A 15,717-nucleotide genomic window follows, 5' to 3' on the forward strand; every position below is an offset into this window, starting at 1 on the left:
AAAAAAAAGGGGGGGGGGGGAAGTGTTTTTTGTTTGTTTTTTCGAAAGGGCACATTGCTCTAGCACCACCTAGTGTCTATCTGTGCACGCCACTGGTACAGTTGCTGTGTGAAGAGAAGATTCAACACTCAGCCCTGGGGTTCAGTTAATTCTATTTGTATAAACATAGAATGGAAATGATTGGGGTTGGGGCGGAGAATAAAAACACAGCTACAGCCCTTGCAGTATGAATAATCTAAACACAAACCATCATGGAGCAATTTACGTCCTTTAAACAGTACAGCGCTTACATGAACAATGCACTTCACTGATTTCACTGCAGGTTGCTCACAGCTGTCAACATTGTGTGTTTGCCTTGTCCTTTGTAATGTACTTACTATATAAAGGTGTTCAATCCATTTGATCAATAAGCTCTCTGTGAAACGCCCGAACTGATCAATACGCTTGACCAATGTAAGGTTAATGGAGCGAGATGTCCCTGGGGATCTCAAAAGAAAAAAAGGATGCTTGAAACAGGAAACTGGGAGCCAAGAGAAGAAATGCATCGACGGCTACTGGCACAGCCTTCATTCGATTGTTTATAGCGTTGATGCCATATTTATGTAGTGGTTCTTTAATTTCTTGTCAGTATGGAGGGCTCCATTGTGGCTCTGCCAGAAGTGATTGCCCTGAAGAAGCGTTACAAGGCCTATCTGTACCTGGATGAGGCCCACAGCATCGGGGCCCTGGGCCCCAACGGCAGAGGGGTAGTTGACTACTTTGGCCTGGACCCCAAAGACGTGGACATCATGATGGGAACCTTTACGAAGAGCTTCGGTGCTGCGGGAGGATACATTGGAGGAAAGAAGGTAATAGGCTTTACTCACGCAATACTGATTGTGTTGGAAAGAGCAGAGGGAGGTAGTGCAGTCAGTGCCAGTCACCTTCTAATCCCATCCCATGTGTCTCTTCCTACTCCAGACTTTCTATTTGACTGCCTTTTCTTACTCTTCCCCCCCCCCCCCCCCCCCCCTCCTCCACACAACCATCACTAGTTTTAACAGGTAGCATTTCCACAGAATGTTGTGCTGCAGGTTATTTTTTTTTCCATATAATTGGTTTCCGTGTGGTGGCGTCCGATTTCCTGGCAGCCGTGCTTCCGGCATAGTCGGGCCTTCCAACAAACAGAATTGCCAGTGTTTGTGAGCGGGGGAAACCAGCAGGGGATTGATTGTGTCCTTGTCACTATACTAGTGAGTCCTACTAGATGATCTGCTCAGCAGGGAGGGGGACTTTTAAAAAAAAATTGAAATGGGGAAAGAAAAGAAAATCAATCCTAGCTGTATTAACCCATTCTGGGTGGGAACCCCTTTTGGTGTTTTTATTTTTTATTTTAATGTATTTTTATTGAGGCTCTGAGATTTCACAACTGTTCAATCACAATTCAATGTATATAGAACCACAAATTTTTCTTTTTTCAACATAACATAGGAAAACAACAAGAACCACAATACGGACATTACAATGCACAGACGAAAAACAAACACAAAAAAAAAAGACAAAACGAGTACACCACAGTCTTGACATGATTACATTACAGGTCACCAGAGTCTTTGTTATTCACTCCTTTTGGTGTTTTAAGCATTATGTTATACTATAGCTATTGAAAAATAGCAGATCTACAAGCTCGGTGCCGCGCTTCGAGCTTGTAGGTCTGCTATTTTTGAAAAATCTTGAAAATGTGGTCCAAATCCTTGAATATATATTTTCAGAGCGAACATTTTTAACTCATATCTTTGCTTCTGGGGGTGCCTGGAACGATATATTTTCAGATGGGAGTCGGCGGCCAAATGCATATAGTTTTTGGGGTCCTTGACATGCAGTATTTTTAGAACCACTGACATAGAAACATATATATTTTTTTTTTTAGAAAACTGAATTTAGAAGCTTTTTAAAAAAAATCAGTTCTCTGGTCTAAATGGGTTAATGATTTTATTAAAATAATACATTGAATAATAGATTAAATCAATTCGTTGGATTAACTGTTGCACCCCTATTGTCTAGTCCCCTCCCAGACTAAATGTGGTTCAGGCAAACTCAATTGGAGAAGATGAAACGCAATTAAATAAATTGGTTCCTGTGTTACTCGTGATCGAGGCATGCACCTCTAGCTGCTCTGTGTCATGTCCAGCGTACAGTAAATCACAATTTCCCAAAAATAAAAGGGGAAGCTTTTGCTTCCTGTTTTGATGAAACAATATGAACAATAGGTTTCAGTTTGAGTACAACAGTTATTCAAGCTGCTGCATTTATCGTCCATGTTGAAAGGATTTGAAAAGACATGTGGAAGCACATGTTTACACATGTTTGCATACAGCCTCACCACTGATACTTGAAAAGCAGGCTTAATGTAATCTTTTGACTGGCTGCTATCCAAGAGGTATGTATGGTCTCAAGCATCAAATAATCTTGAGAAAATAGAAAACATTCAAGCAATTCAGCTTCTCGCTGGTGCCCTTTTTTGTGAGATGAAACATTTTAGCCAGCAAATGTTTGCCATGGCATCCTCTGTTTGACAAGATGTAGTTCTTTTTTTTTTTATTATTATAGTTTATTTTTTAACCTTGCGTCATTAGTTAGTTTGTTTTCCAAATACCGGGTAATAGTCTGATCTGTTCTAGAGCACTCTATCCGGTAGTTTACACACACACACACACGTGCACACACACACACACGCTAATTATTATTATTTTAACTAATACTCTGGGGCCCCCTGCTGGGCTCAGCCAGTAAATGCACTGTTAAATGCACTGTTCCTAGTTAGTTTCCTATCCATCTTTACTGTCCTGTCTTAGAAGATCCACACTAGTTAGTTAGTCACTAACCAATGACTAGTCTAAACTAAGTATGCACCCTGTATGTCTCGAGGTATACTTGACATTAATGCCGACCATATTCCAAAGCATAATGTAGTTTGTTAGATTTTCTGAGGAAGCCATTGGATTCCTCAGAAGGTTGATTTCATTGTGGTATGAGAATCAACTTGCAGAGACTTGAAACACGATTGTGATCACTGATAGGTAATCAAAGTATCCAACACACTACACCTCATTGTATGTTTTTTTGTTTTTTTTGTCAAAGTTATGTTATGAAAATATTGATTTACAAACAAAATTCAAACATCCTGTGGCACTGTTGAGGTGAATGGAAGCCCAGGTTTGCTTTGATAACAGCCGTAAGCTAATTTGTATTGTTGAGCGTTATGTCTCACACAGAAATGCTTTGGCCATGTCTCGCGACCCCCCCGCCCCGCCCCCAATACAAATTTACTGCTACAATAACCTTAATAATAGAGAAAATATAATAAATATAATAATAATAATTTCTGGGCCCCCCCGAGGGGTCACGACCCCCAGGTTGAGAACCCCTGCTCTAGAATATCCAGATAGATGGTTGTGTTGACATCACATTATAGCTTTTAACCATTATTTTAAACTTTAGCTGTTGGAAAAATAGCAGGACAAAATACATAATTTTGGGGGTATGGACCCCCAAAATTGGACATGAAACATGAACATGGATATGAAAAGGTTTGAGCTCCACTGACCAAGAAACAGGTGTTTCAGAAAACCTTCAGAAGACATTTAGTAGAATCTGGTCTCAGGTCTTAATGAGTTTTTAAATAAGTGTGATTTCTCTTAACAGGAGCTGATTGACTACTTGCGGAGCTACTCCCACAGTTCCGTGTACGCCACCTCCATGTCGCCCCCTGTGGCTCAGCAGATTATCACCTCCATGAGGATCATCATGGGAGAGGATGGCGGCACACTGGGTAAGCAGGGTGAATGTTGGCAAACACAGAGTGTGTGAGAAATCACTGAACGGATCCAATAGATCAGTGGTTCTCAACCGTTTTCATATCAAGGCCCATTATTGTTTTCAGCATTTGAGCCACGGACCAAACATTTGATGAGATTTGGCCCCTCAGACCGACAACTATAACGAATATTTTGTTGTCGTTGGATAAGATTTTGTCCATTTCCATGCTGTATTAATGTTGGTACCATTAGATAACAGGCAAACGTTGATTAAAAAAAAATCTACATTCTGTAATTGTGTAGACTTCTTGTAAATTAAGTAATGCACGTGTTTAACATAAATGTAACTCCTGAGAGAATAAAATGGACCTGTTGGTTTTTGATTTGGAACCCCAGCAAGAACCACTTGTTGAAAACCACTGCAATAGATCATTGTTTTATTAGCCATGTTTTGACAGGTTGTCTCAGTGTACAGGACAGGAGATTAGCTACACATTCATCTTATCATCTATCACGTGCATGCACCATAAGTGTTTACATTAGAAATTACTCGTATAAGCACAAAGGCAGAAAAATAGCCATGGTTTTTCTTTTACATGTTGAATCTTTTAGGGACATGCGGTCAGTGCGGGATGTTTGATGTTGCGTTCGTCTGAACACAGTGGTCATAGTGCAAGACTGTACATGGTCTCTAGGTTAGGCACCCTCTGCCCCTCCAGTCATGTGACATGTAGGGTCGCAGTCAGTGTTTGGTGCTGGATTGCAGGACCTGTTCTTTTACAGGCTTTTCTCCCCATTATGTTCCCTTGGATAGCAGCCAGTCAGCATTGTTGTCCTAGATTTTACCCCTAGTTTCTGGGTCACTTGGAGAGTGTCTGTTCATGTGGGATCACATGGTGCCTGGCACCGCCTAGTATGGTTTTTCCATCCGTACCACAAGATGGCGCCATTAACCTGTGATTTGAATACATGGAATTCTGTTCTAACAGTTCAGTTCTCTACAATACCATTGGTTGGCTTTGTTCTGTGACATCATGTATTTCAAATTATGTTTTGTAAACGGGTGCCAGCCTTGCTACGTTTGTACTTTGCTAGCTTCATACTGATAACATACTGGTTATTTACCTGTGTAATCAATCATTCACAGCTGAGTGATAAGAGCTACTATCAATGATCAACCGGCAGATATGATACGAGTGAGCATGTTTAGGCTCCGTTAATTCATGGGGGACAATTTACAATTTAGGCATTTAGCAGACGCTCTTAATCCAGAGCGATTTACATTAAGCAATAATTGAGGGACAGAACTAATGTGATTCATACATCACAGCCTGAAGGACCCTGGGAAAATGCACTGTACTGCATCACATTTTGAGGAGCCTGCTCCAAAGTTTTAGCAACTCCAGGCTTAATGGGTTACTTGTAATAATATCACACTACTTCAATCAGGCTCCTTAAATGCACATTTCAGCAACCACTGAAATGTGCATCAACCACTTAATGTGTGTGTTTATTCCCTGAATGCAGACCTCTAAAGCAACAGAGAGATTATTTTGAAATGAGCCTTTTCAATATTGAATTATTACATTAATTATATTTAATTATTGTCCATTACAATACATCTATCATATGGCACAGTTTAATATATACAGTATTGTCCAGCGCTAGTCTCCCGGCATGCCATGCTCATACTAGTAGCCGGTGGGTGGATTGTTCCCTACCACTGGTTTCAGACAGGCCCAAGATGACTGTAGCTCTTGAAGTGGTGCTGTGTTGACTCTCCCACACTCCTTTTATGTGTGCGCACCCTCCAGCTGGGTACAAAGCGGCATGACACTGAGGGCCAGAGATCGAACTCTGTTGGGTTCATCTATTTATCTCTGTTGCACACACTAGGTCACTGTGAGATTTTGTTGTTCCATGAGGGTGGCTCCCCTTAACTCCCAACAGGCCTCAGAGCTATAGCAGCCCCTAGAATGCTGATATTATAAGATCATATCCCAGTCCCCCCCCCCCCACTCCTCCAGGCCTGTTTTCTACCACTCGGCAGCAGAATAAACTTCTGAACCGGTGTCAGTGCTTCAGAAACAACCTCCAGGTCCTCTGTCCTTCTCCCTACAGTCAGTGTCTGCACATCCATCAGCTCTTTCCAGGCCACTCTCTGAGGACGGGATTTGGGGGAGGGCATAACGGCTGACCTTGCACTGTATCCTGACTTGACAGGTTTTCCTAGTGGAAGAGTAACAGTGACAGCGTGATTGGTTACAGCCCAGTCAGTGTTTGAAATACAGCAGCCTTTGAAGTCGCTGACGCGAAGCCGAAGCGACAGACGATCCTTGATCCCCGCGAACGTCGCACCGCAACGTTTTGACTAGCTAAGGAGCGGCCGGTTGGCGGTTCCCAGGCACGGGCCCAACATCAAAATGGCTTTCTTGTTGTTTGAAGTCTCACATCAGTCAAGTATGTGGACAGGACATAAGGATACGACATGGCAAGGGCATTCCTCAGCACAGGCCCAATATGAAAGGAATGCCCAACCCAAAGCATTTGAAAAGCAAGTGTATCAGAACTTACTGCTCTTCTTTCTTTTCTTTTTTTTTTTAAAACAAATCACTCAGTGCTGAGAATCACTTTGGATTCCTGAACTAAAAAAAACAAAAAGGGGAAAAAAAAACATAATTTCGTCGCTGGCAGCCTGAAACCTTGAATGTCCAAAACCTTTTTAGGAAATGAGAAAGAAATTAATTTTAAAAACATCAATCGATCCATTGTAGATATCTAGTCACAAGATTCTAATAATACTTGTAGATCTGCTTTTGCACAACACGGTGCACACACAGTAAAGTATTGATTTATGAAAAAACACATAAAGATGACGTACTATGGCGGAGATACAAGGTTTCTGCCCGACAGCGATGATTTCAGACTTTGTTGTGTCTCAGGGTGCTTTGAAGCCATCATGTTTCTGTTGTGGATTTCAACACGGCCCAGCAGATGTTGGTTGTTGTTGGCACTTTGAGCCAAGCGCTTATTTATTTGGATAAGATGGTATCTCCAGATGTATGGCAATGTGAGGTCTTTTTGAGTGTAGCTTTCTGCGCCAATATGCCGTTGTGACTGAGCACATGATGTGGATTGAAGCATGTTTAGTTTCACCCCACTCTTGACCTTTTAACTTGCAGTTTGTCTCCAAAGGAAAGCAGCATAGGTCGTTTTTTCCCCTTTTTTCTTTCTTTTTCTTTTTTTTACAAGTATGTGTATATCATTGTCAACTGAGTTGTGCACAGCCAACAGCCTGTGTGCTACTTTTTTACAAGGCATCAGAAAGCTTAATGTATACTCCTATACTCCTTATTAAGCCTAAAGATTAATGTATATTCCTTAGCGATGGTGTCACCTTAGCGATGGTGAACAGAAGAACAGATCTACAAGCTAACAATGAGCTTGTAGATCGCAAGATTCGCGTTTCGCCGTGTTTCTTTTTTTTAATTTTAACAACCAGCCTTATTGTTCGGCATATATTGTTATTATATATTTGAACTTGAAGTAATTATTTCTCCATTTTGGTATATATGTCAGCCTACTAGCTCCTTGGGCTAGTGCAGGGGTGGGCAACTTTGACGATGGAGAGGGCCACTATATTTCCACACTCACTCCCTAGGGCCATATATTACTGTCGTAGCAAAAATAGCCGATCTGCAAGCTCAAAACGCGTCGCACTGCGACGCGTTTTGTAGATCGGCTATTTTTGCTATATTCGAATTGAAATCTTTAATTATTTTGTGCTAGTTTTGAATTGGAATCCTGAAAATTTACATTTTTATGTAATTTCAAATGCCTTTAATTATACTTGTGTTGAAGCAATGAGCTACTAATTTAGACTGAAGTAATTCAAGCGGGTCATGTTTGCATGTTGTGGAATCGTAAACAGCTGAAACCAATATTATATCAGTATTCTGACATTAACTTGAGGGCCACATTAAGTGAAGGTGGGGGCTGCATGTGGCCCCCGGGCCGCCAGTTGCCCACCCCTGGGCTAGTGTCTAAAATCCTTAAATTCCACACATCAGCCGACATTGTAGCTGTCACACTTACTCTGTGCACAATATACCCATACATATAAGGACATTTAAAGCTTAACGTTTCTTGACGCCTTTGCCTACTTGGGCCCTCGTTGCCGAGATCGTCTTTGGACGTCTTTTTTTAATGAATATTGATTACGCTTCACAACTCTGTTCTGCACGCGCTCATAACACTCCGGTTCCGGTGCGATGAAAAAACCTGAAAAAAAAGTCTGAAGTCTCCTGGCTTATGCCGTCTATGGGAATGGAGTTTTTAGAATCCTAATATCTCAGATTCTTCTTCCAGGCTGCGTTTTTGATCAAAATAGCTTGATTTGCTGCTGTTAGAGCAGACATTTTCCTCTTCTTAAGCTCTTGTCTTTTTATCCTGTCCAGGTGCTGATCGCCTCAAACAGCTGGCAGAGAACACCATCTACTTCCGCCGAAAACTCGAGGATGCAGGCTTCATCATCTACGGAAACGAAGACTCCCCTGTTGTACCCATGATGCTCTACATGCCTGCAAAAATAGGGTAGGTGTCTCCGAAGCCTGAATTTGTGTCCATTATGTTATCTTGATTGATGTAGATGTATGCATTTTACTTGTCCACAGTCCAAGTCTAACTTTGATTAAGTTAACGTAGCCTGCGTTATTTGTCGGGAAGCGACGCCGCCAAAATACGTAGGCTACGTTTATTCAGTTGTATAAACGTGTTTGATCCGATCTAGTGGAAAGGCTGCTCACATTAGCTTTGGATGGCTATCTGTTTAGCTTTGACACTGGACTGCGCCATCTTGGTTGAATGTTCGACTGAAAGCGTGCGTGTGCACATGTGTGCACACGCACGCACACTTTCAGTCGCTTTAGACTCCAAATCCCCCTCCCAGGTGGAATTTCTGGTCAAAACAACGCTTATTGCACGTAGCCTGGCGGTCGCAGTAATGGCACCGGCCTGTACTTCTCAAGCTCCAGGCACAGAATAACAACCCGTCGACAGTCAACACACACACCATTAAGTTACACCCCAAACGCCCGGGGGTATTTAGGACCATTAAATCAGGGTGCCCGGCGATTTGCAGCTTCATGGCCTATTTCAAGGTGGCACGGTGCCATCTTGGAAGTACTGTAGCTAGATGTAGCCAAAACACCCCCGAGGGGATCGACAACTACGGGAGCTATGATTACTTCTAACGCGACAAGCGACGGGACCACGATGGGCCGTCAAAAACATAATCTTTGGTTAGAATTGGAAGCATTGGTGTTAAGCTGACACAACATCCGGTCGCGGTGTTTTGGATCTTCAAAATAAGGGTTGAACGGGGCGATATCCTGGCATATTGTAATTAATCGCGGCAGGGATTGTGTTACCTTGTTTTCTTGGGACTCTTATGTACTTAACCAATTACCCTGTTTGTTGTATGACTAAGGTTCATCCCATTTTGTGTTTTTTGTACATTGTCACAAGTACAAGTTGCCTGGATAAGAGCAACTGGTATATGCCTGATATGTGAGCCAACCTCATCTAAGCACTTTTCTCATTATTTTGTGTGTCTGACTAGCCACTGTCATTTCATATTAACAGGAGGTAATAACTTAAGCCGAGTCATACATAAAGAGAGAGTGATAAGGATGGGTGTGTCAGGGTCAGGGACGAGAATGAAAACATCACTTTAAGTTCTTAACCGAGTCTTGCCATTCGTCCAATGTGTTTTGCAGAGCATTTGGCAGGGAAATGTTGAAGAGGAACATTGGCACAGTGGTGGTTGGCTTCCCCGCCACGCCCATCATCGAGTCCAGGGCACGTTTCTGCGTGTCGGCCGCCCACACCAGACAGATGCTCGACACGGTGAGTCACCCGTTTAATCGGTGCGATGGTGTTCACCGTCACCTGCGTTGTGTATCTGCAGCAGCAATCTGAGGTTCCCACATTGGTCGCTGTTTGCCTGTCTCTCTGTCTATGTCTCTCTCTCTTTCTCTCTCTCTGTTCGCTGTTAGGAGAGGGGAAAAGAACATAGTTCTGTGGATGATGTGAGCTGTACACATTTTGTTTGAAGCCACTACTGTAGTTCCACTACTGGAAGGCAACAGCCGCTAGGTTTAATATTAGTCATTTATATTTGACATCTTGGTTTAATATTTGTCATTTATATTTGACATCCTATAGAGGTTTTGTCAATTCCGTTTTTAAACAATCAAGACAAGAGGTGATCAAGAAATAAATGTAATCACCCATGCTGGCACAAACATGTCGGTCTAAAAGTGTATTGATGCCTGCCAACCAGCGCTGCCCGGGTTACGCTGATTACAATATCTTTTATATTATTTTATTGGTTCTGGTTAGAAAAGTACTGTATTTGAAGGCCCTACTAAAGAATACTCGATAGTGGGCTCGATAAGAACCCGGCTCGATAAGCCTGATTATCAATAAAAAATTAACAAGCTCCATCTCTACATATAAGGTCCAATTTCCTTACCGACATTATAAATAAATAACCAGTAATAAGGAGCGTTATCACCACACACCGTAGTACCTAGATACGTGACATATATGTCCATTCGTATGTCTGTAGTTCACGTATCTCGAGAACCTTCAAACGTGGGAGTGCTGTGTCTGGTGTTGTGTCGGTCAAATAGATGGTTGTCCAGAACCACCGATACGCCCGCCTATTTATTGAGATCAGATAAGGCTGGTATTTAAGGAAAACTTGAGAAGTCTTAAAATGGAAGACATCTCAGGATCTTGTGGAATATTGTTACGAAACCCACTTTAGCCATTAAAAGAATGGATTTGATTACTCTTGACATGACATGAGAGCATGCTTTTGATCCATGGACCATCATGAGTTTGGACTCGCTACTCTACACTACCGTGAGAATGACGTTTTCCTCTCAGCAGTTTGGGGTGTGTGTGTGTGGGGGGGGGGGGGGGTGTCCTTTTTTATTATAGTAGATCTTGGAACGCTGATAGCTCTGTAAATATTACAGCATGGCTCAGACAGACAGATTTTATTTGGGCCGCTCTGTCTCTCCAAAGACACTTCATTCATCTCACTGAGGAGTATGTCAACACCATTTTTAATAGTCCATTTAAAGGGCATCAGCTTCACTTTGTTGAACGCTACAAGGAGCCGCTTTTTCCGTCTTTGGAAGCCCACCTCTCTCTCTCTCTCTCTCCCCCCCTGCCCCCCTCCTCTCCCCCCTTCTCAAACCGTGGAATAAAAAAAAAAAGGTCAGGAGGGAAGGTAAATTGTTTCCAGGTGTTCAGCAGTGTATGCAATGCTGCAGATACAGAGTCTCCGATGGAGAAGGAGTGGAGGAATCTCTGCTCAGTTGTGGTTTTTCCTGCAATGACTTCTCTGTGCACCTTTCTCTCCAGAGTTCCTTCTACTCTTTGCTTGTATCGCTCCCGATATGATTAAAGGCTAAGCGCCAGGGATGATGAGGGCTTTTATCGTGAAACCTGCTGAAAGAAAACTTGTTTGGCTTTGCGTTCCCCTTGCCTAATTTATCAGGCTTTCTGGCATGCTACCCTTATATTCGTCTCGCTCTCTTTTCCGTGGGTCAATGTGAAAAGATTCATCTTCTACACCCTTTAATTTCCATAATGGGCCCAATTTGAAGGCCGTCTAGGTTCAGGGTCAGTAATGTCCATCCTGTTCCGTCTGCAGGCATTGGAGGCCATCAGCGAGGTGGGAGAGCTGCTGCAGATCAAGTATTCCAGACGCCGTGACCCTGACCAGCCCCTGTCCTCCTCGGGGTGGATGTCCGAGGAAAGCCTGCTTCTGGATTAGGCCAGCTCTGTTCCTCCCAACCCTCATCTTCTGGATTAGGCCAGCTCTGTTCCTCCCAACCCTCATCTCTGTCCCCCAACATCCTCATCGCCCAAATTCACTCTGTCCATATCCTGTTACTGTACCACCTGGCTCTCCACCCCTCCTCCCCTCCCCCCCAGCGGGTGGCTCACCGGAACCTAAGTATTCAGTGGGTCCAACCCGGCTTTGTAAACCTCAGACGCTAACATTTTGTTACCCGTGTGTGTGTGTGTGTGTGTGTGTGTGTGTGTGTGTGTGTGTGTGTGTGTGCGCGCTTGTGCGCGCGCGATGGCATTCTGAAACCTATCCAACTGTATCCCGAGAAGCCAAAGCGGTCATCACGGTCATTTTGTGTTAGGAGCTGTTCATTCTTTCCCCTAACTTATTGTGACTGCAGATTTGTGTCAGACCTAACGTCACATCTTGCGTGTGCACAGCACACATTGAATTCTTATTGTATGTATTATTTGTGAAATAATAATGGCAACAACAATGCGGAGTTTCTTTGTAATTCAAACAAACGGTATGGCGGAACAGTAGACGGGAAGTCTTGATAATGGGTCTTAACTGCTCATGCAGCTGGGGAAGAAAATATAAATGCAAAATGCGTTTATATCGGTCGTCATTGATGCACACAACAGTAAACATAGTACATGTATGTATATATTATTTATCCCAACGTTTGTGGAATACTGCCTCAGGGTGGCTTCCCAAACCTCAAAGATACGTTATTTCATACGAGGCAACATAACCATGTGCTCTCCATATGTATTTATCTGATCGCTTTTCTTTTCCATAATCAGTCTTACTTGAACAGCATAGATTATTGGGTTCTTTCCATAACCAAAGGATGAATATATAAATTATATATAGGAATTATATACTATATGTGTATAGATATATTTTATACTGTTGTCTTAAAATGTAAAAAAAAAAGTACCTGTTCAAGATGAAAACCGAAACTTAAACCAGGGAAAGAACCCAGTCGGAGAGCAAGGAGTAGTTTTTACAACTTATTTTCTAGAGATATTTTTCAGCCTTATTTACTGTTTACACCTGCACTCAACAAAACTTGAGCCTGATGTCTTTAACATTTCTATTTGCTAATGAGCTAAATGTGATTGATTTTGCTTCTTTTTTTAAAAAAAATCTGTGTCTCACTCTCACATAAGTGCTTTGTTGTTGAACCAGCGTTGATGCCAATCGTTAAACCAACATGACACGCTGCAACCACCCATCTGTATGTATGATGACGATGCATCCGTGCTTATCTGATGTACAGAAAGCTTTATTTATTTAAATAACTTTTGTTTGTTTGTTTTTGTACTTTCAGCTGTCTGTTTTTTTTTGTGATGTATGTTTTTATCGGAAAGGCAGCTTCAAATGTGTCCCAGTGTAACTTGTGTTATCTGACTACTACACATCTCAACCACTTGATCCTTGCATCCCTTTTCTGGGCATGTCATGATAGGCCTTTAGAGCAGCTTGTAGATCAGCTATTTTCCTGCGAAGATATTTAGTATAGAGGGAAAATGGAGGGGGCCATAGTCCGGTGGGGAACTGCAGTTCACTAAGTATGTAGCGGTAAGTGGTTCAAGGACCATACTGGTGTTCTGCAATGTTGTAGACCATTGACTAACTCACAGTATACTTGACATTACTGTAGTCCAAATTATACCACTTTTAGGTCCATCAATAATTAAGAATAATGACCATTTTATTCAAACGTTAAGGTGCTGAACCCACCTTAATTTCAGCTATAGAGTTTTCAAATTAATCAACAATTTCAACTACCTTTTAAACTCAACAATGATGTACTTTTGCCCACCCCCAAAAAAGAATCTGCAACACAAATGTCAATGGATTACCCATCTCCAACATGTGTCAAGTTGAATGTCATAACCTAATGAAGTGAATGGAATCCTTGACAATAAAAAATTATTATGGCATTCTTGGGAAAATGGTCAGCCGCAATAGCCGCAAGTATAATGTCAATGGGATGAACATGCCAAACCACCTGTTTGGTCTGTTAATACTTAAACCCTTTACTGTACTCAGTCATCTAGATTCCCAAGGGCTCTGTAATAGACCCACTGCTGTTTGCGTGGTACCCTAAATGTCCTTGCAGAAATAACAGATCTACAAGCTTGTGGAGGTGTTGTTTTTTTTTGTCAAATGTTAGCCCTACACTAGGGATGCCAGGGTTCAAGTGGTCAACTTCAGTGCTAGAACTACTGACAGGCATTGTAAATGCACAGATGACGTAGTCACTGAACTTTGCAAAGCTTTGTTTGGACATGCTTAAAATGTCCAAACGTTTTTGTTTTGTTTTAATCCCACGTTCCTGTGAACATCTTGACTAAAGGCATTCCACATTGACATGCTTTCCACTGTTTGTGTTTTGGTTAACGCTATTTTGTTTCTTTGTGTACCTGTACCAATATAGAGCGGTCGCCTCTACATATGGTATGTATGTACTATGTACATGTAAGGGTTAAACATCCTGTTCATGCACGTATGTTTATGTTATTGATCACTTGTTCATGTGAAATATTTTGTTCATGTGGCCACATCTGCGTTGACCAGTTGCAAAGCTGGTTGTGTGTGTGGCACTGGGACCATACCTGTATAAATATATAAGATGACTAAATGCAACACCCAGATGCTTTTATTGATTTAAGTGCGTTTAGCCTTTTAACAGTATGACAACATTTAAGGGTCACTTTTTACACTACATTCATTGTGTTCATTGCATTGCCTTCTAGTGATGGTCAGTCCCAAAAAATGGTTATTGATTATTCTGAATTCTGTTTTCTGATGATATTGAAACTTTTTGCCTCATGTCAAAGTTTCTTTTCAAGCTATCTGGGAGACCCTACCGTATGTCAAATGTTTTTTGTTTGTCTGTTTGTTTGTTTTTTCAAGACAATGTGATCACTCAGAGGAACATGACAGTTGCTCTCAGGGGGGGTTTCTGAGTTTGAAACGTACGTATTCACTGCAAAATGGAGACAACTCAGATGTTGGACTCCCTTTGTTGAAGTGACATTGTTAAATGTACCACAAACGGACCTGTGAGCTGACTGTTATGACCATGGAAACTTCCTTATCAGTTGTTTTTTTGCCCTTGGTGAGTTCAGTGTATTTTGGTGGAAGATAAACCACTTAAAAGGGGGTTGTAAACCATGATGTATGTTGACCATGCTGTTGGAAACTGCTGCAAAGATTAAATCTTTCTTTTTATCAAGTTTTTTTGGAATGGGTCTGTTTATTTGCATGTTGCACACCACATAACTCACTGCACAGCAACTCTGCAGTCTGCACTAACGATACTAAATGTTATAATATCCCATGGGCCTGGACAGTGGACACATTTATCGATAACACAAGTTGTATGAAAAATGTATATGACTTTCCCTCATTGCGCCTCCATACACTTCGCTGAATCCTGCTCCATATTAACCTGACATTCCTGTACACCCCTACCCCCCCTTTCAGGAAACAAGAACCCCCCACCCCCCAGTGCTGTGGGCAATTGGGCACTCCCCCTCCTTCAGCATCGGGGGGGACCAACATCTGAAAGCGTGCGTAAAAGTTGACCCAAACCCTGGATGTTGGCCACACACACACACGCGTGCTCGCACAAATACGCTTTACAGAACCTGTGCCGTTGAACTAACTAATGGATTACATGAACGTCGGAGATAAAAACGCACGGCATACTATTCGCTCCAGATGTCAGAGCATTGGGAAAATCCACCCACCCACCCACGACGAGAAACGACTCACATTGTGTAAAGTAGTCGAATAAAGCGTGAAGCGCCGGTGCGGACGGGGATATCTTTGCGTGGGTATTTGGGTATTTGTTTTGCTGCTACTTAAAGCCGTTTGCAGGCTGTCTTTATGGGGCATCTTGACCTCGACCCACCATACGGACAGAGTCAGACAGGGTAGCGTGTTGTGTTGGAGACGTACGGCTGGACACTGGAGCGCAGCTTCATAAAGTGCGACACTTCGAACTGAAGCTGACAACTCTGTCCCGAAGAC

The 15,717-nt window shown here is 42.3% G+C and overlaps 1 protein-coding gene across 4 annotated transcripts in view; it reads left to right on the top strand.

Annotated features, from left to right (window-relative positions):
* The window catches only part of sptlc2b (serine palmitoyltransferase, long chain base subunit 2b), a 31,390-nt gene extending 16,470 nt beyond the window's left edge, over positions 1-14,920 (top strand). For all 4 annotated transcript variants that reach the window (XM_079526947.1, XM_079526948.1, XM_079526949.1 and 1 more), the window contains exons 8-12: positions 629-848; positions 3,685-3,811; positions 8,255-8,390; positions 9,575-9,704; positions 11,527-14,920. In XM_079526947.1, coding sequence (XP_079383073.1) covers positions 629-848; positions 3,685-3,811; positions 8,255-8,390; positions 9,575-9,704; positions 11,527-11,649 — 736 coding nt within the window. In that variant the 3' untranslated portion in view covers positions 11,650-14,920. The remainder of the gene's footprint in view (positions 1-628; positions 849-3,684; positions 3,812-8,254; positions 8,391-9,574; positions 9,705-11,526) is intronic.
* Positions 14,921-15,717: the final 797 nt, after the last annotated feature.

This window comes from Electrona antarctica (genome assembly GCF_951216825.1).
Source record: "Electrona antarctica genome assembly, chromosome: 17".
NCBI classification, from domain to species: Eukaryota; Metazoa; Chordata; class Actinopteri; order Myctophiformes; family Myctophidae; genus Electrona; species Electrona antarctica.